The sequence below is a fragment of the Tursiops truncatus genome, chromosome 6, assembly GCF_011762595.2.
Source record: "Tursiops truncatus isolate mTurTru1 chromosome 6, mTurTru1.mat.Y, whole genome shotgun sequence".
Classification (NCBI taxonomy): Eukaryota; Metazoa; Chordata; class Mammalia; order Artiodactyla; family Delphinidae; genus Tursiops; species Tursiops truncatus.
The window spans coordinates 92,514,082-92,539,747 of record NC_047039.1 but is presented as its reverse complement, the minus strand read 5'-3'; the positions used below and the strand labels follow the sequence as shown (position 1 = coordinate 92,539,747).

Here is a 25,666-nt window from a genome sequence, read left to right as displayed (position 1 = left end):
TCACCAAGCTCATGTTTTTTGAATATTTGTAACATATGAGGTGCACTGGGTGTTTCACGTAGAACACTGCTGAACTAAACTGAAGATCAAACCAATACATAAAATAGTTATAAAAATGCCTTCATGTTATGAGGTTAAAAGGCATGTTTCCTTCCTTGGTGGCCTTTGATGAAAACACAGAGCCAGAAGTTGTGTCAGACGGTGCAGACCTCTTGCATTGCAGAAGAGGAAGCTGCTGAGGTCTGCTCAGGATCTCGGGGACAGATGCAGATTTTCTAACACTGGCCTAGTTAGTCCTCTCTCCATTGTAGCCTTTCTAAAGGAACTTATTCTTTTATTCTTTTATATGAAAGGCGCTTTCACAAGGCAACTTGCTATAGGAGGCAGTTGCTAAGATAGGTGAGGGAAGTTCCAAATTCCACTGAAGATACCCTTCAAAGGTTTTTCTTCCCCACTGATGACCTTTTCATTTGGGAAGAAACTGCTGACTATACTTTTCTGTCATAACCATTGTGAAGCCAGATAGCTCTGGCACGTTTTTTTCCTCATCATCGTTTTTGTGGTTCAAGATTTCAATATGTGAATTAAAAATAAGTAATCCTCAAAAGCACACTGTTCTAAACACTTGTTAGTACACTCAAAAGTAGTGTTGGGGGACTTCCCTGGTGGCACAGTGGTAAGAATCCGCCTGCCAATGCAGGGGACAGGGGTTCGAGCCCTGGTCAGGGAAGATCCCACATGCACGGAGCAACTAAGCCTGTGCGCCACAACTACTGAGCCTGCGCTCTTGAGCCCGCGAGCCACAACTACTGAAGCCCATGAGCCACAACTACTGAAGACTGCACGCCTAGAGCCTGTGCTACGCAACAAGAGAAGCCACTGCAATGAGAAGCCCGCGCACTGCAACGAGGAGTAGCCCCCACTTGCTGTAATTAGAGAAAGCCCGCACGCAGCAACAAAGACCCAACGCAGCAACGAAGACCCAACGCAGAAAAAAAAAAAAAAAAAGTAGTGTCGGGCTTCCCTGGTGGTGCAGTGGTTGGGAGTCCACCTGCTAATGCAGGGGACGCAGGTTCGAGTCCTGGTCTGGGAGGATCCCACATGCCACAGAGCACTGGGCACGTGCACCACGGCTGCCGAGCCTGTGTGCCACAACTACTGAAGCCCGCACACCCGGAGCCCATGCTCTGCAACAAGAGAAGCCCGCACGCAGCAGCGAAGACCCAACGCAGCCAAAAATAAATAAATTTATTTTAAAAAAGAGGTGCTCAATAAATATTTTTTTAAAAAGTAGTGTCATTCATAAAATTCAGCTGGTTGTATTTGAACCCCAATACCATTCTAATTAGGATGTAGTTTTACAGAATAATCTTCAGAAGGAATAGTCCTCACAAGCAGTTGATCAACGATAACTTTAACTATCAAAGTGTTTCTGTTTAATGGTGAAAAGTAGAATAAGTAAACTGCTGAAGAATTAAGCCAATCTGGTTTTGTACTTTGTTCTTTTAGAAATGTATATAAACTTAAAGCCATTGACTTAAATGTTAACAATGACTTAGGTTCTAACTTTAAAAACTGTATTTCCCCTTGCCCCAAATACTATATTCTAAAGATATGGCAAAATTTCAGTATACAATTATGTACTTTGTGAAGGTTGTAAATATCTAAAACAATAAGAGTTCTAAACTGAAAGTGTATCGCTGTGACAAATCTTGAACTGAGCTTTCTCTTTCAGGAGAGACTACAGGAGTAGAGTGTATTGTTTTTATTGGAGATAGTTTTAGACAGTATTAAAGCATCCTTTCAACAGGTTTTAAAAAAAAATGCAACAGTTTCAGCCAAGGAAGTTTTGCGATGAAAACAACACGCTACAACCCTATGACTCAGCGATTCTACTCCTAGGTAGAGTACCCAAAGGGACTGAAAAGAGCTATTCAAAGAAAAACCTGTTCACTGATATTCATAGCAATACTATTCAAAATAGTGCTATTCGCAATAGCCAAAATGTCCATCAGCAGACGAATGGATAAACAAAAGTGATGTATTCATACAATGGAATATTGTTCAACCATGAAAGGAAGGAAGTGCTGATACAGGCTACGGCATGGATGAACTTTGAAAACGTTATGCTGAATGAAAGAAGCCAGGCACCATACATATTGTATGGTTCCATTTTCATGAAATATCCAGGAGAGGAGAATCCTTAGAGACAGAAAGCCGTTTAGTGATCGGGAGGAAACAGGGATATAGGGGAAGGGAGAGTCACTCAGTGGGTATGGGGTTTCTGTTTGGGGTGATGAAATGTTTTGTAAGCAGATAGAGGTAATGGTTGTACAACATTGTGAATGTACTAAATGCCATTAGATTGTTCATTTTTAAAAAGTTTAAAATATGAGTTTTATGCTATGTGAGTTTTACCTCAATAAAAAATACACATTAAAAAATAAATTGTACCAGTACTTGAAGACTGTAAAATATTCCAGTGAATATTTTGGCGAACCCTACCAAGACGTCTACATTCTTTTGGTTAAAATATAACCTAGCATCAAAACACTATCATTTGTTTCAACTGCTCTTTGTATTTACTAAAAAGACAGCAAAGATTTAAAAAAAACTCCCAGAGGGATATAAATACTCAGATACTGATAAGATTTCTTTGAACACTGTAATAATCTAGTGTGATGAACTGTGCCCCAGTGGTCTATGGAATAATGAATGCAAAAGATATCTCGGGTGAAAAGAGAGTCTGAATTATGCAACATACATTTAAAAAGCATTCTTTTTATTTTCCTGAGTCTTGAAATTGCTTAGTCATTTAGGAATAACGATGGGTGCCTCATACTGTGGATTGCTTTTCTCAACATCCATGTCAGTCCTCTGTTATCTTACAAAGCCTGGGAAGCTTTGAAACAACTACATTTCCCTACATTCCCTTCCTTGCAGCTAGGATTCTCTTCACCTAGTATACGTGCTTTGGGTTCCACCCATCAGATGCATTTTCAAGAATTTTTATTGGCAGAGAGGCAGAATGCATGCATCCATTTTGTAAGTGTGGTTCATGGAAGAGATGGTCTGACTTGAAGTCTAGAAGTTGTCCTGGCAGCTTCCTAATTTAGCAGGTGTTTTCCCAGTTCAGTAGTTTGAGCAACAGTGATACCATATTCAGAGTCAGGATTGTTCTGGTTATCTACTGCTGTGTAATGAACCACCCCCAAAGTTAGTGAATTAAAACAACTACTTAATATTATTACTCATGCATTTACTGGGCTCAGGTAAGCAATTCTCCATTGGGGTCTCTCATGAAATTACATTTAGACGTTGGCTGGGCTGCAGTTATCTGAAGGCTCGACTCGGCTGGATGTCCAGGGGGCTCACTCACATGGCCGGCAGTTGATACTGGCTATTGGCTGGGAGTTCACCTGGCAATGTTGACTGAAGCACCTACATGCAGCTTATGCAGCTTTTCCATGTTGCTTGGGATGTTCACAGCATGGTCTTTGGGCTTAAAGAAGGAGCACCCAAGGGCAAGCATTCCAAAAAGCAGGAAGCCAAAGTCACCAGAAGCTACGGGTTATGACAAGAACAGGCATAGCATCACTTCTACCACGCTCTGTTGGTCAAATGATGTCACACAACTAATCCAGGTTCATGAGGGTGAAGATTCAGACTCCATCTCTTGATGAGGGAGTGGCAAACTCAATTGCAAAAGAGCATGTAGGATGGAAGATATTGTTTATGCCGTCCTTGGAAAACATAATTTGTTACAAGGGTAGAGTGGCTTGGAGGGCTAAAATTACTCTTTCTGCTTTTCTAGCCATTTTATAAGCACCCAATTCCTCATGTGAAATCTCGTTCTGCTTGACTTAGCCAGAGTGGGATCCGTTGTCTACAACTGGATCCTGACAATACTGGAGGGCAGGACTTCACTGTTCCCAGGCAAATGACATTCCAATATATTACTCTGTATACAACTGAAATACAGCAATGATGCTCTGAGGTTTGAGTATCTGGAATTGGAAAGTCTTGCTCTTGCCTAAGCCACTTACCAGTAAGTCATCTACCCTCACCAAGCCTCAAGTTCCCCATGTGGAAAATGGAAATGATGATGATAATAACATGGCATCTAACCACATATAATTACTGTGCAGATTAAATGAATCCAGGTGCAATACTGCCACAAAGCCTAGTCTGTGGAGACGATGCTAGGCGAACTTTGTTTTGGTTGTTTACTCAGCTCATACTGCCTCCCTGTCTTTGGGAATTGGTTTACCTGCAAACACAGTGAAGTTAAGTAGCTAGCCCAAAGGCACACTGCCAAGAGTAGGGAAGATAGGATACAAACCCACATAGTCTGGCTCCATAGTCTATGCTCCTAACTCTTAAGCCTTCTCTTAAACTGAAAATTGAAGTTGATTGCAAGTTATCTAGGTGAGAAGCAGGTGTTGCAAATGGTGATCATGCCATGAAAATGGGGACGGAGATGAGGGTAAGCAAAGGAGTATTTTAGAAGACGGAGAGAACAGCACACAGCAAAGCTCCAAGGAGGAACAGACGTGGGGGGCATTCAAGAAAATGAGAGAAGGCTAACGTGGCGAGAGAACTTTCTCCCCTTGTTCACACTGTGGCCCACCTAGAAGATGATACTCTTTGTATGGGCCATTGGAGTAAGTGGATGAGCTCTTTGTGGTTGGAGGCAACTGCCCTGGGGTCTGTGGGGCTCAATCTTGGGCACACCTGTAACGTATTTGTAGGAAATCTGGTCTAGAATGTAGGGAGCAAGAGGAAAGTCAACCAGGAGACTGGTGTGGTGAGACAGACCCAGGACATGCACAACCTCATAGGCCATGAGAAAGACTTGAATGTTAGTTCGAGGGCGTTGGGAAGCCACTGAAGGATTTTAACTAGGGGGGAAGGCGTAAGTCAATTTGCTTTGGGCCTTCAGGAGAACACCGATCACTGAGAAGAGAATAGATGGGAGAGCACGGTATAGAAGCACAGAGCCAGTTAGGAGGCTGTTGCAGGGGTCTTGGCGAAAGAAACGAGGACAACTGAGACTAAGATGGTGCTGGGGGAGGTGCAGACAAGAGTACAGGTTTGGGATATATTTCAGAGTTGGAACTACCTGGGCTAGAGATGAATTCAATATAAAAGGTGAAGGAGAAAGGATGATAATGTTGCCTCTCTCACGTTGTTCTCAAGGGGGATTAAATTTGATTACATACAAGTTCTTCAAAAAGTTAAACATAGATTTACCATATGACCTAGCAATTCCTCTCCTAGATATATATCCAAAAGAACTGAAAGCAAGGATTCACACACATACTTGTGTACCCATTTTCATAGCAGTATTATTCACAATAGCCAACTATGGAAACAAGCCGAATGTCTATCCATGGACAAATGGATAAACAAAATGTGTTATATTCATACCACAGAATATTATTCATCCATAAAAAGGAATGACGTACTGATACATGCTCCAACACGGATGAACCTTGAAAACATCATGCTAAGAGAAATAATCCAGACACAAAGGGAAAAATATTGTATGATTCCACTTACAGGAAGTACCCAAAGTAGGCAAGTCCATAGAGACAAAGTAGAATAGAGGTTACCAGGAACTGGGGGTGGGGGGGTGAAAAGGAATGAAGGGTTATGACTGTTTAACGGGTGCGGAGTTTCTGGTTGGGACAATGAAGGGTTCTGAAAATACAGAGCGGTGATGGTTGTACAGCACTGTGACTCTCCTCAATGCCACTGAACTGTACTCTTAAAATGGTTCAAATGGTAAATTTCATGTTATGTACATTTTATCCCACAAAAAAATTGATTATGTACATGGAGTGATTAGCACATACATGGCCCACAGTTGTCTGGGCTCAGTGAATGAAACTATTGTTTTCACAGGTCTGGCACACACTTGCCTTTTTCAGAGAGGAATCTCTCTCATTCCATAAGGCCGAGAACCTTGAACTTAGGAGTCTGTCTGCCCTGGAGCACTCTTCGACATCCTGAGTCCTTTCCCATCACACCTGGGTCTCCTGTGGACACTGTCCACGTGGAACCCCAATTCACAGTCTACTTAACAGGATGAGGCCCCTCCTCACTGGAACCAGCAAGAAGACATCCCAGGAAGGCCTCCCATCCCTCACCATCTTGCCCTTTTTGTCTTTCTAAGGCTATATCACTAAGCGGTAGAGGTGGGATGATTTCAGAGTGAAATCATTATAGAGAAGAGGAAAAGGTAAAGATCAGTGTATCTTAAGCCTTCCCTGGAGTCTCCAGTGGAAAGAACTCAAAACTTAAGTCCTTCATCAGGACAGGATCCACTCCTGTTGCTCACACACCCCCACACATACCTGGCTCTCCTGGCCTTTGGCTCGCCAACCATCTCCCGTATGGGCTTCTTCAAGTGTCTGAATCTCCGCCCACCAATGATTGGCCTTTATAGTGCTTCCGGTCTGAGTGATTCTCTCTGGAATAGTGCCCTAGTGATTAAGTGACACCTTTGTCACGCAATTCTTATAGAAGAGCTGGGTCCCTTGAACAGGAGTGGACTTGGATCCTCTAGGTCTAATTTCCTTTACTATAAGCTCCCATGAGAGCTGCAGGGAAAGTGGTTCCTTTCTTTACTGACCCTGTTAGATTAAACACATGCTTACCTCTCAACACAGACTTTCATTTTCAGGTTCAGTACAGTTTAAACCATACGGAAAAAAGAAAATATTTCTTCAAATAACAGGGCATCTCATCCCTTTCTGGTGTCTGGAACCCTGAGCAAGCTTATTCCTTGCTTCCCTGGTGAGTCCTCCCGAATAATAAGGCATGTCCTTTCAGTGGCAGCCGTCATCATTTTTCAGGAAGGGCTCCAGCTCAATAACATTTTTCATTTATTTCAGAAGACTCTCTGGAATGGGATACCATTGCCAATGTTTTCTTACACTATTATTACTGTAATTGCAACATAAGGAAAGGGAAGTTTATTCAATAAGTGCTACTGTGCAACTGGACAATTATTTGGAGGAAAAATAGCTAGATTCATGCTTTATCTGAAACTCTCACACTAAAATCAATTCCAAATAGATTAAAGATTTGGGTATTAAAAGAGAGAGAGGAACCATATGAATTAAAGAAGGAATTTAAGCTTCCAAAAGTCAGGCAACCAGCAGTTGGTAGCCTCTCCTGATTCTCATCAGAATACCTACAAAGATACAACCATAGAGCGGGATAACTATCAATATTAAAAGATGAAGACTGATAAAGAAATGCCAAATATAGTAGAAATTGAGTCCAATTTGATGGCAGATGCAACTGGACTAGAATGGAGGGGTCCCTATTGTCTTCAGCTCATGCTAGAGAGGCTCTCTGATAAAAAAAAAAAAAAGGATGAAGAAGCTCGGGCTATTTCCCACCATTTATCTCTCAACCAGAGACCCAGGGACTCAGAAATCTGGGCAGCTGGCTCTCTAGAGCAGTAGAGAACGTTAGACACATACCAATCTCCAGATACCACCCCAGACTACGTGACTCAGAATATTTAGGGGAGGTACTCAAGCATGGGTGTTTCTTTTAAAACTCCCAAGGTGGGACTTCCCTGGTGGTGCAGTGGTTAAGAATCCACGGGCCAATGCAGGGGACACGGGTTCGAGCTCTGGTCCGGGAAGATCCCACAGGTCACAGAGCAACTAAGCCTGTGCACCACAACTACTGAGCCTGCGCTCTTGAGCCCGCGAGCCACAACTACTGAGCCTGCATGCCACAACTACTGAAGCCTACACGCCTAGAGCCCATGCGCTACAACAAGAGAAGCCACCGCAATGAGAAGCCCACGCACTGCAACGAAGAGTAGCCCCCACTTGCCGCAAGTAGAGAAAGCCCACACCGAGCAACGAAAACCCAACACAGCCCAAAAAATAATTAATTAAAAAATAATAAATAAAACTCCCAAGGTGGTCTGAATGTGTGGCCAGATTGAGAACCAGTCTTTTGTGTATATTTCTCAGATACCATTCTATAGGGCAGGAAGGTAATCAAGAGATTCTGTCTCCCCCTTTTGGCCAGTCTGGCTCTTCTGCGACATTTCTTTCCTTCCTTACAGTCTGGGATGCCCCTCTTCACTGTTTCTCCTCCTATCATTTTGATTTCACTTCTTCTGTTTTCAACATTACCTTCTTACTTCTGCCTGCCCCTTAAATATTGGTCTTCCTAGAGCTTGGTATCTTGAAATATCCTCCTAAATTGGAAATTTCATTCAATTCTAAGACTTCAGCTGACACATATGGACTGAAGACTTCAATTCTTATACAGTAGGGTGAACATTTTCACCTTCATAACCCTCTTCCTGGAGTATATACCCTCCCACTAATGGAGCCCTACCCAACCCAAGCCAGGATAACTGCAGAGGTCTTGAGGAGGTGGGGGAAAGAGAGTCTGTTTTTTTTTTAAATAGTGGCACAGAAGTTATGTTAAAAAGTAGTCTTGTAGAATCCCCACTAGCCTAGACCATTCATCCCCTCTCTCAGTAGTTAGAACATAATGATGGACCAGATGCCAAGAGGAAGAAGTTAGATGCTGGGACAAGAAAGGAGAAAGAAGAAAGTAGAAGTGCATGGAGGAGACCACTCTTCTGCCCATTAAACATGAACTTGAACAAGCTAGTGGGGACTGAAAAGGGAAAAGAAAGCAACTTTGGACCATCTCTCAATTCTCTATATGCGTGACTATCTAATGATAAAACTTTTCCAATAATGAACTGTATCATTCTCACAAACAATGACATCTGCCTCTCTCTACCAAGCTTCTAACTCCCTCCTGATGACCCAACAATCATAGGTACCTCAAACATAACATCTAAAATAAATCCCTCCTCCTCTCCCTTGCCCCAATCTTCTCTCCTGTGCCATCTCTGTGACTGGAACTACCATTTCCCTACCTGATATGGGTTAAATTGTGTCCCCCCGCCCAAATCCATATGTTGAAGTCCTAAACCTAGTACCTCATATGTGACCTTGTTTGGAAATAGGATCATTGCAGATATAAATAGTTGACTTAAGATGAGGTCATTAGAGTGGATCCTAATCCAATATGACTAGTGTCCTTATAAAAAGGGGAAATTTGGGCACAGAGACATGCACACAGGGAGAACACCATGTGAATATAAAGGCAAAGATCAGGTGATGCTTTTACAAACCAGGGAAAGCCAAAGGTTGCTCGCAAACCACAAGAAAAGTGAGAGGCACGGAACAGATTCCCTCTGCAATGCCCAGAAGGAACCAACCTTGCTGACACCTTGACCTTGGACTTGCAGCCTTCAGAACTCTAAGACAATGAATTTCTGTTGTTTAAGCCAACCAATTTGCAGTACCTTATTACAGCAGTACATACCACCCAACAAAGTATATAGCATATATGTATACGGCGTATAACACCCAACAGACTTTCACCCTCCATCTCTCATCCAATGTCCTATGGCTAAATACCATCCCGTTATTCTCCAAGATGTCTCCTAAATTCAGCTACTACTGTTTCCACTGCCTCTGTAGATATTTTGGGTAATTATGTTAGGAGAAGATAGAAAACTTAATCCGCCAAATGGAGCCAGGATAGGCTGAAGCTGGTGTAAGAGAGAGGGTTTAGGATTCAAAGCGGTTATAGACATGGTGGGGCTAGCAAGCAGAGGGGGAGAGCGCATGTAGCTGTGGGTAAGATAAACACCAACTTAACTGGTTGGGAAATGCTGAGACCACAGAGCCTACGTCAAATGTCAAAGAGGTGGGGCTGGCTAGAGGCCAGGGCTCCCCTGGCTCTGTCCCCGCAGTGACTTTGGGGCTGGGCTTTCTCCTGAGTTGCACACTGGGCGGTGAGTGGAGGTCTCAGGGGTACCTTTGCTACTGGGTCTCCCTCTGCCCGGATGCTGGTGCATATTCCTGAGGCTCCAGCTCCTTTTCTAACTGCCAACCGAACAGGCAGGTTTGCTGACAAACATCCTGTTCCAGTTCCAAGGGGTGTGAACCAAAGCGGGCACTTGGCATCCCCCAGCACTAGCTCCAAGGGGTGTGAACCAAGGCGGGCACTTGGCATCCCCCAGCACTAGCTCCAAGGGGTGTGAACCAAGGCGGGCACTTGGCATCCCCCAGCACTAGCTCCAGCTCTGCCAGGAAACAGGAAGCTTCACTGTAGCTCCTGGAATCGTATTCTACACTTTCGGATCAAGCAGTGAAGGACCTGGAATAGGATACTCCTTGGACCCCAAAAGGCTCCAAGCAGCTCTGCTTGTCCTTCTCTCTGTCCCCGGCTCCTCCCCTCACTCCCTGCCCATCAATTTCTCACTTTCACTCCCTCCCTGACCCCTCCCTCCTCCTGCTGCCCCCCACCCCGTGCTCACTCTTCTCTCCCCCCATTCATCCCCCGCAGCTATCACCTCCTTCCTCCATTCTTAATCCCCTCTTTGCACCCCTTCCTTCCCTCCTCCCCCTCCAACTTTTCCTTCTCCTTCCCGCCCACTCCCACCCTTCTCCTTCCCCCAATTTCTGGCTCTCCCTCCCTTGCTCTTCTCCAGATCTTTCCACCTTTCTCCTCACTTCCCTCTCCCCCCTCCTCTCCCTGAGCCCTACCACCTCCCCCACCAGCCCTGCCCATCAGTGTTTGCTTTGCTCCCGGAACCGGATGAAGGGGTTGCCCTGCCCATGCCCTACCCTGCCCCACTTCTGGCAGCTGGGGTCTCCCTTCATGGCCGACGGCTCTGGGACTCAGGCCCCAGGGAAGGGGCCCCTGCTCAGCATGCAGCTCCTGCGAGCGCAGTATGCAGGCCTGAGACGGCAACAGAAGGCCCAGGCCCACGTGGTGGTGCTCCCGAAAGGTAAGGCTGGGCAGGTGCTGGGGGCAGAAGGGAAGGGCACGAGGGCCTGGCTGTGGGCAGAATGGGTGGCTGAGCCGTGGGCAGCGCAGGGCCAGGGCTCTGCTGGCCTCCTGGTGGGGAAGGGCAGGGAGGCGGGCTGGCCTGTGCAGGGCCGTTCCGCTGGGGCCTCAAGCCGGCAGCCGGCAGGCAGCCCGCTGCCGGGGAGAGAGGACACGTGATGTTCCCAACAGCTTGAGCGCTGGCCAGAGGAAACGCAGGGCTCAGGGACCCAGGAGGCACCCAGGCTCCCGGAGCGAGCTCTGCACCCCCTCAAACAGCAGCTGGGGAGGGGGCTTAAGACACAGAAGCCCCGCCTCCAGGGGAGCAGCCTCCTCCCTCTGGGAACTCAGACTTATTCCAGGAGGAAGTTAGGAGCACAGGGCTCAGAAAGCAAGCGATGGTCGAGTCCCGGCCCTTCATCCTCTAACCGAGAGGGCAAGTCAAGAGAGGTAGGAAGACCCCCTGAAAGGTCAGGGCTGTGCTCTGGGAACTTCTGTGGCTGTTTATACAGTTCAGGACTCACCGAGCAGCCCACCCCACTCTCGGCAAGTCTGGGAAGGAACCAGGGGCCAGAGGGTCCTCACTGTCTGGGACAGGAAGGGCACTGCCTTGGGGTAAAGGCACCCACCTCTCACAACTTGGGCTGTTGCCAGTGAGTGGGGTCCATTTGAACTGAACTGGTTCAGCCGAATAGCCCCCTCTCTCTGCAGGGCAGAAGCTGGGAGTTTCCTAAAGCCCTATTCCATCCTCAAGGGTATTCACTCATTCAGTTACTCAGCGAGCATTAATTAAACTTGTATCGAATGAACGCAGATTTAACACACCTGTGGTTCAGACTCACCCATACATGTGATGGGTATGTCCCCAAAGACACCTCAAACTCAGCACGCCCCGTAGAATTGACCACCCCTGCCCCACCCCTCCCCGCTGCCCCTTTCTCCTGCCTCCTAGAACTCAAACCTCCCTCCTCCGTGGTCACCACTTGATGAGTTGCGTCATGGACATGAGTTACATCATGAGTTACAACAGGGTAATGCGAGGGGGAGTGCTCAGGCTCTGCTTCCCCAGGGAAGACTGCTCACCCGCAGGCTCAGTCAGAGTCTTTCAGGGCATTTCTAGCAGTTTGCAAGCCCACATTGTTGCTCTAACTGTGAGAAGTAGTGTGCTGTCTGATGGAGTGTTCCTGTACTTGGTCTCTGGAGAAGGGCCTGAACCTGAGTCCCAGCTCTGCCACTGAGTAGCTCTGTGCAGATTTGAACGAGTCATGTACGTTACTCTGTCACTCAGCTTCCTCGCCTTTCAGCTGGGAATGGGAACTAAATAAATTCATACGTATAAAGCTCCTTAGGGCTTTCTGTGCTAATTGGCTGAGGACCAGCTCGTTACGTCACACCAGTCTGAGTGAGAAGGACACTTGAAGCACTTGGACTGGGTGTGAGGAATAAGGTGGTTCTCCAGGGAGAAATCAGAGTAAGATTACAAAATTGAGGTGAAAATGATGCTGGGGGAGGGGGCAAAAAAGCGATTTTGCCTGCACATTAGCCACAGGCTGGATGGTGGTACCATTCACTGAGATAGAGAATATAGGAGAAAAAGATTTCTGATTAGGAAAAGATGAATTTGTTTGTGAATATGCTGCATTTGAGGGAGTTGTCTGTAAAACTTCCAACCAGCCTGGATCTCAGGAGAGAAATGTGGGCTGGAGATATAGACTGAGGGTCATCAGCATATTGGTAGTAGTTGAAGCCATGGGCACGGATGAAATTGTGGAGGACCAATGTGTAAATTGATAAGAGGCAGGGATGACAGTTAGAGTTCTACAATACTCAAATACTGAAGGGACAAGCAGAGGAAAAGTCAGGGAAGATAGTAGTCAAAATGGTAGCAGACGAATATTAGCCCGAAAAAGGGAATTCACACATGCTGACTCTTGGATGAACCTACATGAACCTTGAGGACATATGCTAAGTGAAATAAGCCAGTTACAAAAAGACAAGTGCTGTGATGATCTCCTCATATGAGGTACCTGGAGTAGTCAGATTCAGAGACAGAAAGTAGAACGGTGCTTGCCAGGGTGGGGGAGATGAAGAGTTGTTGTTTAACGGGTATAGTGTCAGTTTGAAAAAGATGAAAAAGTTCTGGAGATCGGTTGCACGACAATGTGAATGGACTTAACACTATTGAACTGTACACTTCAAAATGGCTAAGACGGTAAGTTGTATGTTGTGTGTCTTACCACAGTTCATTTTTCTTAAATGATAGGAGAAAACCAGGAGATATTAATGCCAGGAAGCCAAGCAAGTAGAGGGAGTTTAGGGATCCTCCGTGTCCAGCATAGCAGAGACTCAGGAAGACAGAGTGGCCATTGAGATTGGCTCCCACTAAAACTAGATCTCAGTGTCTTAAGACACTGGGTTGTATCTGGAAGGGCACGTGCTCTGGGAGCTGATTAATGGAAGGAAGCCCTCTGGAATTAGCTTTCTTCATCCTTAGTGTTATGGAATGAATTTAGGTTCTAGAGACGCAGTGGCAGGTGTTCTGGATTCCTAGCACTAGAGTTCAAGGGCTTCCTTCTGGCTTTATTCCTTCAACACCATCTCTCCACTCACACCATGTACTCTGTCACCTAGGGGCCTCCAGCAGGGACAAACGTCAGAATGCTCAAGGGAGCTTCACTGCATTTCAGAGGGAATTCCAGGCTGGCCACAGGTCTCCTTTCTATAGGAAAATGCCTTTCAGTCATTTCTCTAACCCTCAATGCCACCAAGAGTTGACAAGAAACTATCATGTTCCACAAGGTGGCAAAAAGATGTCCCTGAGAAGGAAGAAAGACATCGGTCTGCCTTCTCATCCCTGAAGCCAGTTCAGGGAAGCAGTAGGTGCGGCAAACATGTTCCCAGAACAGTGGCTATGGTTCAGAAAGATAAAGACCAGTCCTCCAAAAGGAACTGCCTCAAAACACAGTTCCCCTCTCCTCTGCTTTGGGTGCTAAACCCGTTATCAGAATCCCACAACACAAAACCCTGTAAGTTAAGAATAACCCTTTCCACTGGCCAGTATATGTGAATCACAATGTGGGTGAACACATGTTGTGCCCTTGGTCCCCGTTATTCTTTTAGTCTGAAATGCGAGTTCCCTAGTTCTTCCTAGGGTTCACTCCCTCACTGCAGTCAACATCTGAAGTCTCCTATTGAATTCTATCACACTCGAATGTTTTTTTCCATAGCATCGATTACCACCAGCAACTTTATTATAGTATGTTTATTTGCTTATTCTTTTTCTACTCCACTAGACCACATCATGAAGAGGTAGATTTTGTCTCAGTGTTCATTACTGTATTCCCAAGACCTAGAATAAATAATGCCTGACACATTACAAGGGCCTAATAAATATTTGTTGAATAAATGAATAATTGCGCATGAATGTGTGTGTGTGTGTATTTGTGTGTGTTAGAGATAATGCAGTGTGTTGGGTACCTGGCCTCCTGATGTATTTGGCATGTCCTTCCTTCAGCTTGAAAGCTCTGAGACCCCCAAAATGAGAGCCACCCATGTACTTTGCAGTGGTGACCCTGCTGGTGCCTTGCTTTCTCAGGAGGGAACATGCCTGCTCCTGCTGAGGCCGTGGTCAGTGCTGTTTGGATTAACAAGGAGAGAAGGCATTCACTGTCCCTAGAAGAGGCGGATCCTGAGGCAGAGGAGACGCTGGAGGAGGCTGACAGAGGCTGTTTCCAGGCCCCCGAGTCCCCGTGGCACACGCACCTAGAGATGCACCGCTTGGTCCAAACCTTCCACCAGGAAACCAGTCATCAAGTAAAGCACAAGGACAAGTTCATGGGGGCTGAGCAAAGGCTCCCAGGCTTGTTTGAAGACACTCAGATGACTCAGCAAGGAAGCACGATCCCAGAGGCAGCCCAGCATGAGTGTCAGGTGGGCGATACCCAAACAAAGGCAGTGGGATCTGGCTTAAACATTGGCGCTCAGGGCCCTCCTCCCATAAAGAAGCCACACAGGTCTGGAAGACCAGCTCACTATCCATTTCCCCAGAGGAAAACTCCCAGGATCTCCCAGGCGGCCCGGAACCTGGGCTTATATGGCCCAGCCTGAAGGTTTCCACCCAAAGGTCTCAACCTTGAGGCCACCTATGGCCTCACCTAAGAACTTAGGAGGCAGAGGCACAGCTAGGGCCTCTAGCTGGGAGCAGAACTGGACTACATCCATCGTCGGGATGGTGGGACGTGAACTTTGCAGTGGGCACGTAGACTTGTCCTTCAAAAAAAAAAAAAAGAGAGGTTGCCCAGACCAGACTGCTCACAGCTCAGGATGAAAGAGTGCTGTCTGATCAGTGCAGCCCCATTCTGCTTATATAAGACGACATTGCTATGGACATCGACTCAGTCCTTAGAACTAGAGAATTTTGAAACGTAAGACAGAGACCCTAGCCAGGGGATGCCTTTGCAGTGCCCTAGAGTCGACAGGCGTGGGCCATCTTGTTTTCAGTAACTTCTGAGGATTTCTCACATGTTCTGGAGAAGAGAGGGGCTCTGAGAATTTCCTTTTTCTGGTCGCTATGCCTGGAGACCAGCTCACAAGTCTCTACATTCACTGGTAGTGACCACACCATTTTACCTTGAGCCTCCCAAAGTATGGTCACCCTGGGTAAAAAGGGTCAAAACAAGGACACCTACTGTTCTGTGTGTTTAAGTGTCTTTAGGAAGGGTTGGTCATCTCTCCCCTCTCATTGAGACTGCACATTCCGGTCTCATTATAGATTTATTTCCTTTCATCCTTCTCTCACCGTCCTTTCCGTCCTTCCTTCCTTCCTCCCTCCCTCCCTTTTCTCCTATTTGCTCTCTTCTTCCCTTCCTCAATCTCTCTCTCTCTCTCTCCAAATTAAACACTGCCCATCATTGAAGATATATAGTAATAGAAGCCTGAAAGAAGAAGATAAAGAAATGTTCCTGCTTGGAAAGTATGTGTTCCTCAAAAGTTGCTCCCTTTTCAGCCAAATTTGAATCATTCAGATCCTTCCTGGTATATTTTAAACCAAAGACAAAGTGAAGCAGGTATTACTTGGGTGGTGGGGAAGAAATTATCTTACCTGGTTAATGTTTAACTTTAATAAACACACCTAAAGTGACTTTTCCTCATGCCAGATTCTCTCTCTCTAAAGTTTTACCCACATCGTCCTTTTGTTCCCATGGTGATCCAGTCTTGCCCACCCACATCGAGAGATGTTACCTAGGAGTGTCATTTCCTGTCAAAATATGTATGTGCCTTCTCCTTGGGCCATCCCCGAAATTCCCTCCAATTTGGGGATTCACTGTGATTCCTTTTGTGAATAATTAATAAGAGCCAGTTGTTAATTTTTTTTAATAGTCTAATGAAAAACAAGGAAATTTTCTGAAAAAACTTTTCCTTTGTTTTTGTTTTAAAGAGGCTTCCCAGAAGTAACTCCTCTTTCTACAGTGTATCAATCAGGATAGGCTATGTTTTGCTGAGTAACAAACAACTCCCAAACCTCACACAGCAGCTTTTTTTTTCCCCACTCATGAAAATTCCACTGTGGATTTGGGCAAACTTCCAGGGCAGCTCTCCTACATTGTTACTAACAATTCAAGCTGCTTCAGTCTTGTGGCACCACCATATCAATACTGGTTTCCCTAATCACTGTAGCAGAAGAAAGTGCATTAAAAGTCACATCCTGGCTCTCAAATCACTTTGCTTATGTTTCATTGTCCAAAGCAAGTAACACGGGCATATCTCCACTTCAAGGGTATGAGGAAGTGCATTCATTTCATGTGCCCACAAGGAGAGAAGGAATGGAAATATGGATGAGCAGAACTGATGGCTAACACAGGTAGAGAGGGGCCAGGTCATAGTACAATATTAGATTTTATTTTGAATACAATAAGTAGCCATTAACGGATTTACATATGAGACCAAAATGATTGGATTTGCAGTTCAACCAGATGACTCTGGTCGTTCTATGGAGAATGAGTGGATGGTCATGTTAAGAGGCAATGTCAGGGGAAATTACGGCCAGGGGAAGTTCAGTGGGAAAGATGTTGTTAGCTCAAGCAAGAGTGGGAGCAGAATGGTGCTTTGTGACCACCTAGAGGGGTGGGATAGGGAGGGTGGGAGGGAGACGCAAGAGGGAGGAGATATGGGGATATATGTATATGTATAGCTGATTCACTTTGTTATAAAACAGAAACTAACACACCATGGCAAAGCAATTATACTCCAATAAAGATGTTTAAAAAAAAAAAGAGTGGGAACAGAAGAAGGGGAAAAAAGTAGATACATTTGATATACATATACTTTGGAGATAGAAACAATAGGATTTACTGAAGGAAAATTACAAGTTCAGTTTGAAGGATACCGAGTTTGAGGTGCTCAGAGACACACCAATAAAGATATCAAATAGGCAAGTGGATAAATGAGACTAGAGTTCTGGGCTAGACATAAGAATTGAAGTGTCATGAGTATGCAGAGGTACTTAGAATGAGAAAGGATGGATTCACCTATGCAGAGAATAGAGAGAAGACCGGGTCCAGAATGAGTCCTGAAAACTCCCAATTTACAGAGTTGAAAAATCTCTAAGGATTCTTCCAATTCTTACTGAGATGACATGGGGTCAGGGAGGAGGAGACAGTGAGGGACACTGAAGAGGAGTGACCAGGAGAGAAGGGGAGCCCGGGATGTGGGGTCTCAGACCTCAGAGGCAAGAGACAGTGCAAGACTTTGCCCAGGTCACTCCCCTAACTGCAAACCTTCTACAAATCCCCATTTTCTAGAGTCCACATTCTTCTGTCTGGAGTTGCTTTTCCTGAAGCACCGGTTCAAGAGGCCAGAGTCCAAGAGGCAATGCCGGATATGGGAAAACTTTTCAGCCAAGGGCAGGCCAGTTCAAGTCAGAGCCAGCTGACAGCTACCAAGGCTGAGGGTGTGTTTGCCCCAGAGACATGGCCTTCTCCTGGGATGGGGTCATTCTCGTGCCTGGGGTGGAGCTGAGGATTAAGTGTTCCCTGTGGTAGAGCTTGAAGGGAGAGGGGCAAGAGGAAGCCTGCTTTTGAATCCTCCCACTCCCTTCCCACAAGGCTGCTTCTGCCAGGAGCATTAGACCAGAGCAATCTCTGTTTCTCAACCACACTCACATGCTTCTCCCAACCCATGGGTGGTCAAACCTGTGGGGCAAAGAGCTCAGATTATGTCTGGGCTGTCACGCCACCCACTCTGATTGTCTCCCCCGACAGGACTGGAGCTAATCTTCTTTTCCCACACTCTCCCCAGGGTTGGCAGAAGAAGGTTTTCCTAAACTAGAGAATAACCAGATCACATTGTAAATCCTGCCTGTGGCAGCTTACCTCAGGGTCACCCAGCTTTCCAGCCCACAGTGAGGACCTGCCCACAGGGCTGCCGTCTTGCTGGGCTTGGAGATAGGTGTACCTGGGCTCCAATCTCAGCACTGCCATTGGTAAACCTGACCTGAGCTGAGTTACTTAACTCTCAGAGCCACAGATTCCCCAGCTGTAAAATGAGGCGATAATAGCCCCTCGGGTGTGGGGCTGAGGAAGGGAGGATCCTTCTCATTATTTGTCCTTTTTTTTTTTTTTTCTTTTTGTGTTACGAGGGCCTCTCACTGCCGTGGCCTCTCCCGTTGCGGACGCGCAGGCTCAGCAGCCACGGCTCACGGGCCCAGCCACTCCGCGGCATGTGGGATCTTCCCGGACCGGGGCACGAACCCGTGTCCCCTGCATCGGCAGGTGGACTCTCAACCACTGCGCCACCAGGGAAGCCCGACAAATGCTATTTTGACGGAATGGGCATGACCCTTTTTCTTTAGGGATATGAGGCTGGCAGGAGGCTGCCCTTGGGACTGATATTCTCTCCTTGACCAAACTCTAGCTAGGCGCCTCTGAGTCCTTTCTCTCTGACTAGCCCTCAACCTAGAAGACTAGAGCCAACATGAACATGGTTTCTAATAGGTCAAGGCAGCATCCCCAGGATGACCCAAGCCCCCCCTTAAAGAAATCACAACAATGCCAAGAATTTGCTATTTTGTTCCAGCCAGCACCTGAACGAAGATAGGCTCCCTGTCTCCTAGTCTCTGTGGGAGGGTACGAACCTAATTTTGATAGGTACCAGTTAGCAAACCGGGATGGGTTTCACATGGACCAATCCCACCTTTCCTAGTTTCTGTAATTTTCATCTCCCTGACTTCTGAGTTCCTACTTGCCTCCCTCCCTACTCCCCCATTCTCCCTTTAAAACACACAGCCACCTCTGTACCAATGGAAGTTTTCAGCTCCCTGTTGCAGTAGTATGCTAGTGATGAAAATCTGTGCTTACCACTTTAAGTAGTGTCCCGCTTTGTTGACCTTTGACAGGACATTCAATATTTGTATAGAGGCCATTCCCTCTTCCCCTATCCACGGAGTGAACTCAAGGAGAGGCAGGAAGGTCAGAGGTTTTGTTTTTTTTTAAAGTTGGTAGTATTTGCAAGAAAGGGGGCGGGGCAACACATTATCCCCCAAGTTGGATGACTGTTTGGCAAGTAGGCTTGCCCCAAGAGATGAAGAGAGACCTCAGTGGGAAAATGTCAGTATAGAACCACCAGGAAGATAAGGTGTTAAGGGTAATCACGGCACATAGGTGCAGAAAATACCCCCGTCCCTGTCCACAGGCCTAAGCTGGGCCAGCAGAGGGCAGATAAGACGGTGGCCACAGACGAAGAGAGATGGACCTCTATGGCAGAGTTTCTCGTCTGCAGGAGCCCGTGGGGGGGGGGGGTGCCACCTGTCCACACCGAGCCTGCAGACCCTCAGCAAGGTCGGTGTACACGGTCAAGGCCAAAGAGACCAAAACTACGCCACAGCCAGTCCACACTAGCTCTCTGTGTCCTTCTAGCCTAAAGGCAAAAAGGTGTGGCGCACAGAAGGGGGAGGGTTGTGTGAGCGAGAAGACCACGCCCCTCCCTCTAATCTTAAAGGTATAAATCAAGGCTGTGCTTGGGGGTGGGGAGGTTGGTGGGATCTGACTTGAATATGCGTGACACTTTTAAATTCGAGTCGTTTCAAGTCTTAAGAACTGGGATGAAAGAGCTTTAATGATGGGGAGTACCTGATAAGTTAGGGAATCAGGCTGAGCTGACATGAGGGGAGCCTGCCCCCTAGCGGGGATGGATTAGAATTGACAGCCAGGGACTTCCCTGGTGGTCCAGTGGTTAAGACTCCTCGCTCCCAACGCAAGAGGCCCCGGTTCCAAACCTGGTCAGGGAACTAAATTCACATGATGCAGCTAAGAGCCCCCATGCGCAATTAAAGGGCCCGCGTGCCACAGCTAAGACCCGGTGCAGCCAAATAAATAAATATTAAAAAAAGGATCCCGCATGCCGCGGAGCGGCTGGGCCCGTGAGCCATGGCCGCTGAGCCTGCGCGTCCGGAGCCTGTGCTCCGCAACGGCAGAGGCCACAGCAGTGAGAGGCCCGTGTACCGGGAAAAAAAAAAAAAAAAAAAAACGCATTTGTCTCCCAGCCATCTCCAGCTTCTCAAATGTGGGCGGACATCAGAATCACCCGGAGGGCTTGTTAAACCACTGATGGCTGACCCCCATCCCCTCAGCTTCCCACTCAGCAGCTGTGAAGGGGCGGGGCAAGAATTTGCATTTCTAACAGGGTCCCGGGTGATGCCGATGCTGCTGGTCTGGGGAACACACTTTGAGAACCACTGCTCTTGGGACTATGGCTGACCTACAGACCTGGCAGTTCTTAAAATGTGGGGTTCTTTGTGCCTTTGGTTTTCAGCTGTGGATTACTGATTACCATTTGGGGGAAAAGAAGGATTCCATGGGCACCACACCTCTCCTATTGTAGTAGCTATTCAATAATCTACACCCCCCCCCACCTCACCTCCAGGCTGTACTAGACTGAGGGGGGCTGTAGGCAGAGACAGGAGACTATCACCATCCTCACTGTGTCTCAGCTAAGTGAGAGGACTCTGCTTCTGCTTTTCAGTAGGAAATTAATCTTACAGTAGACCCGCAGTGGGAAGGGAGAATTCCCCTCCAGAAGCTGAGCTCTTGATTGGGTGCAAATACCAAAATCCCCAGCCACTTTTTAATCCAGAACTTACCAACATCTGGATTCCAGACAAATGCAGGAAATGCGGCATCCTGCCCGAGGGTCCCTCCGGCCCCCTCCGTATGCATTCAGGCTTCTCCGAAGGCACCTCCAACACGCCTGCTGCACCAGCTGACCCCAATTTAAGCCACTGGCTAGGAAGAGGGCTTCTTCCATGGTCCCTTGCTCTCCAATAAATTAGGGCTTTGTGAGCACCTCTGTGTGTATATGGAGAGGGGCTCCGCCACCGTGGCCGATGGAGGTTGGTGGAGGGAAGGGCGCTAAGAGTCTAGTTCCTCCCCTCCTTGGGGAGCTTGAGTCAAGTTCTACCTCTGAATATCACACCGATCCACCGTGTGAGAAACAGTGCCTCACAGGGGCATTGCCATGACCACTACCTAAGATGTCTGCTCTCTTTTTTGACCTTATATATTATTTTGAAAAAAAATTTTTTTAACTGGGTTTTCTTGGGTTTTGAGAGAGTCGTCGGGAAATTCTTTCAGCTTCTGGACAAATTTGAAATATTTTCTGGTGGTACCTCTAGGATTAGGTCCTTCCTGAGGGGATCCTTCTTCTTTGGGGTGACTGTCCTATTTAAGAACTCTGCATCTCAACTTGTGGGTGGGGTACCCCCAGATTGTGGGTGGGGTACCCCAGATTGAAGGCCAATAGTTCTAACAGTTATATAGCTTGCTCAAGGTGACACAGCTAGCACATTGCAAAAGGAGAAGCAAACTCAGGCAGCCACACTCTAAACTCTTAACTCCTATTCAATTAAACAGGGAAGCCGTTAGTCGGAGCTGGCTCTAACGCCTGGTTGGCCTGCGGTAGCAAACCAAAATCTATGCCCATCAATGCCTCAAGGCTACAGAATGAAAGCTAAGGGCAACCAATCACAAGCAGCCGACTAGGCTTTAAGCTACAGCCAATTTCCTTGCTTTGCTTTGGAGTCTTCCCTATAAAAGTCTCCCCCCAGCTCCTGTGGATGGAGTGTTCCTAACCATTTCCGGTTTTGTGCGGCTTGATTGGAATCGATTTTTGCTCAAATAAACGAAGGCACATTTTATCTTTTAACACTACTATGTTAAACCACCTCCTTCTGACTCCTTCCCCTTCACTTATTTCTGTAAGCATCATAGCTGGGAAATCCCCTTCCAGCGCTGATGGTGAAACTGGTGCTTCCATCTGGAGGCCAGAGAGAACTGTTTGACTTTTTCTAAATACTCTTCCTAAAACTAACCTTTCCCCAGGCATTGGTTATCCCTACTCTGCAAAAACAGCCCTTTAGGTCACTTCCTTATTGTCGAGAAAGACCCAGTTCACCACCTTCAATTGATTCCATCTGCATATAAATTCCTAAAGTCTTTCACCGGCTGCAATTGTGTTTCTCCCCCAGCTAATGAATAATACGCTTCCTAGAAACAGTGTTCAAGGGACTGAACTTTTAATAGTATGTCTTGGCCTTGGATTTGCGGCAATTACATTGTTTTCCCCTCAACTTCCATCCAGAAAGATGATGCACCCGCTATGTCTTAGTAATCCTTTTGTCTCTCCTTTGTCTGTTCACCGATGAATCCGCCCCCTGAATTCCCGAGTCCAGGACGATAATCAAGACTTGACAGCACGTCAACCCCTTTGTCCTGGCCGAGAAATATTGGGTTGGCCAGAAAGATTCGTTTGGGTTTTTCTATAAGATGTTACAGAAAACCCAAACATTTTTTGGCCAACCCAACAGATGCAGAAAAAGCTGGTGGTGGCAAAACTGCATCTTCTGCCAACCCAAACTCCAAGTGTTTGTAAGATGAGCCTAAGCCAGCCCTCAAAATCAATATCAAGTCCAGATCCAGGTTAGCAAATCTCCCAGGGCAGGAGCTGCTCCCCTTCCTAAGAAATGCAGGTACTTTTTGTGGTTGGTGGGTCCTGAGTGTCAACCAAAAAAAAAATTAATAATTATAATAATAATGCAGGAGCCTGCAAATAAGAAAAGGGTTTATATGGGGTCTTAAGAATTGCAGTTTGGGGGCTTCCCTGGTGGCACAGTGGTTGAGAGTCCACCTGCCGATGCAGGGGACACGGGTTTGTGCCCTGGTCTGGGAAGATCCCACATGCCGCGGAGCGGCTGGGCCCGTGAGCCATGGCCGCTGAATCTGCGCGTCCGGAGCCTGTGCTCCGCAACGGGAGAGGCCACAGCAGTGAGAGGCCCGCGTACCACCAAAAAAAAAAAAAAAAAAAAAAGCAGTTTGGGAGACTGATTCGGGTAACCCCAAAAGAGTGTTCCAAGGTAGAGAAAGAGGCAGGGGCTTCTAAACACCAAAAGCCACAAGGTTGTTAAAAGTTGCCTGGCAACACGTGAAAAGATGCTCAACGTTGCTATTAGAAAAATACAAATCTAAACTACAATGAGGTACCACCTCACACCGTTCAGAATGGCCATCATTTAAAAGTCTACAAATAACAAATGCTGGAGAGGGTGTGGAGAAAACGGAACCCTCCTACACTGTTGGTGGGAGTGTAAATTTGTGCAGCCACTATGGAAAACAGTATGGAGGTTCCTCAGAAAACTAAAAATAGAATTGCCAATATGACCCAGCAATCCCACTCCTGGGCATATATCTGGAGAAAACTATAATTCGAAAAGATACATGCAACCCAATGTTCACAGCAGCAGTATTCACAATAGCCAAGACATGGAAACAACCTAAATGTCCATCGACAGGTGAATGGATAAAGATGTGGTAGGTATATACAATGGAATACTACTCAGCCATAAAAAAGAATGAAATTATGCCATTTGCAGTAACATGGATGGACTTAGAGATTATCATACCAAGTGAAGTAAGTCAGACAAAGACAAATACCATATGATATCACTTATATGTGGCATCTAAAACATGACACAAATGAACCTATCTATGAAACAGAAACTCACAGATATAGAGAACAGATGTGTGGGTGCTAAGGGGTGTGGGTGTGGGAGGGATAGACCGGGAGTTTGGCATTAGCAGATGCAAACTATTACATATAGAATGGATAAACAACAAGGTCCTACCGTAGCATAGGGAACTATATTCAATATCCTGTGATAAGCCATAACGGAAAAGAATATAAAAACTAATTTATACATATGTATAACAGTCACTTTGCTGTACAGCAGAAACTAACACAACATTGTAAATCAATGATACATCCCCACCCCTCAAAAAAAAAGTTGCCTGGTGAGAATTGTGATTGACTCTGACACAAGTCAGAAAATATTTGTCCTTAAGGAATCACAAGTTGTTTTAGGGTAGGAGTCCTATAAGTAGATAGACTGCCAGGAGTTATTTTAGGGTAAGGGTCTGATATGTACTCTGAGTTTCTAGCAGGTGTTTTGGATAACTTCATCAGGTCAAAAGGTCAGATTCCATACAGGCTGAGCCATGTAACAGTCACACACCTTTCATGGCCTCCCAGCTCCATTTTACAGAGCTCTCTTAGCAATACCGACCCCATTTTGATTTTCTTTTTGCATGAGAGAGCCCGACCTCACTCCCTTCCCAGCCACGGGTTCCTGCCTCAGACTCCACCTGCCCGATTCTCCAGAGGCTTGCTCTCCTCTTAAGGGGCTGCCCACAACATGTGTGGCCACACTCACAACCTGAGGTCTGAGGGAGATTGCCCACCAAATCCCAGACTCCTCTCTGCTGACCCCTACCACAGCCTGGCAAGATCCATGGGAAGACCCCTGACCAGCCACCTGCCAAGGAGGTGCATGCCAAGGGCGTGCCCAGTCCCCAAAGGGTGTGTGTACCATGGAGCCTCACGTGCCAAACCCCAGTGAGCTGGACCTTCCATGAGCTGCGAGGCCCCTTTGGCCTCTCTAGCCTGAGGCACATGCCAAGGTCGGCCCTGTTCCCCAAGACAGTCTTCTCAACCCTGACTGCACAAGAGAATCATCAGGAACCTTGGAGAACATTCCATTAAATTACAATCTCTGGAGTAGGGCCTGAGCATTGGTATTCTATATTTTGCTTTTTGATCAAGGCATAAAATATGAAAAGTATGGGAAGTGCACTAATCTTGTATTTATTTTCATGTATATATATGCTTATTTTCACAAATACAGATATACACACACTTATATAATGTAGATCGATATACATTTCCAGCATTCTAGAACGTTCACTTTAGCCTCTTCCCAGTAATTACAATTTACTTTTTCTTAGCCCTATTTCTTTCCATTTTTTGCCATTGTGAATAAAGCTACTCTCATTATTTTTACAGGTCCTTTGGTGGACATTTGTTTTCATTTCTTTGTTCATTTCCTGCCCTCTTCTTTTTACATTTGCCTGTCTAGGTGGGCTTGTCTTGAGGATGACCACGAAAGCTTCCTCTGGATATGTGAGGTCAGCATTCAGACCCACTGCCTTAGGACCACTCAGACTGCAGATGGGAGGCACTGACTAAGCTGCTCAAGGGGCAGAGTCTCTCGCCGCCGAGCACAAGCGGCGCCCATCAGAATCTTCACGGCCTTTCTCCTTTGGGTCCCACTGTTATTCTACCTGACTTTCCAGGGACAGGGAGCAGGGCCGGGGCACAGTCCCATGTAAGAGGCAGCCGATGCCTATTTGAATCTCACCAGCTCTGCGGGTGGAAAGATGAGGAATGA

General features: G+C 46.5%; 1 protein-coding gene across 1 annotated transcript; it reads left to right on the top strand.

Annotated features, from left to right (window-relative positions):
• The first annotated feature begins 9,433 nt into the window (after positions 1 to 9,433).
• C6H9orf152 (chromosome 6 C9orf152 homolog) lies at positions 9,434 to 16,726 on the top strand. The gene is made up of 2 exons (XM_033858392.2): positions 9,434 to 10,858; positions 14,492 to 16,726. Exons 1-2 carry the CDS (start codon positions 10,666 to 10,668, stop codon positions 15,001 to 15,003), a joined length of 705 nt encoding a protein of 234 aa, XP_033714283.1. The 5' UTR covers positions 9,434 to 10,665; the 3' UTR covers positions 15,004 to 16,726.
• The last annotated feature ends 8,940 nt before the right edge of the window (positions 16,727 to 25,666 follow it).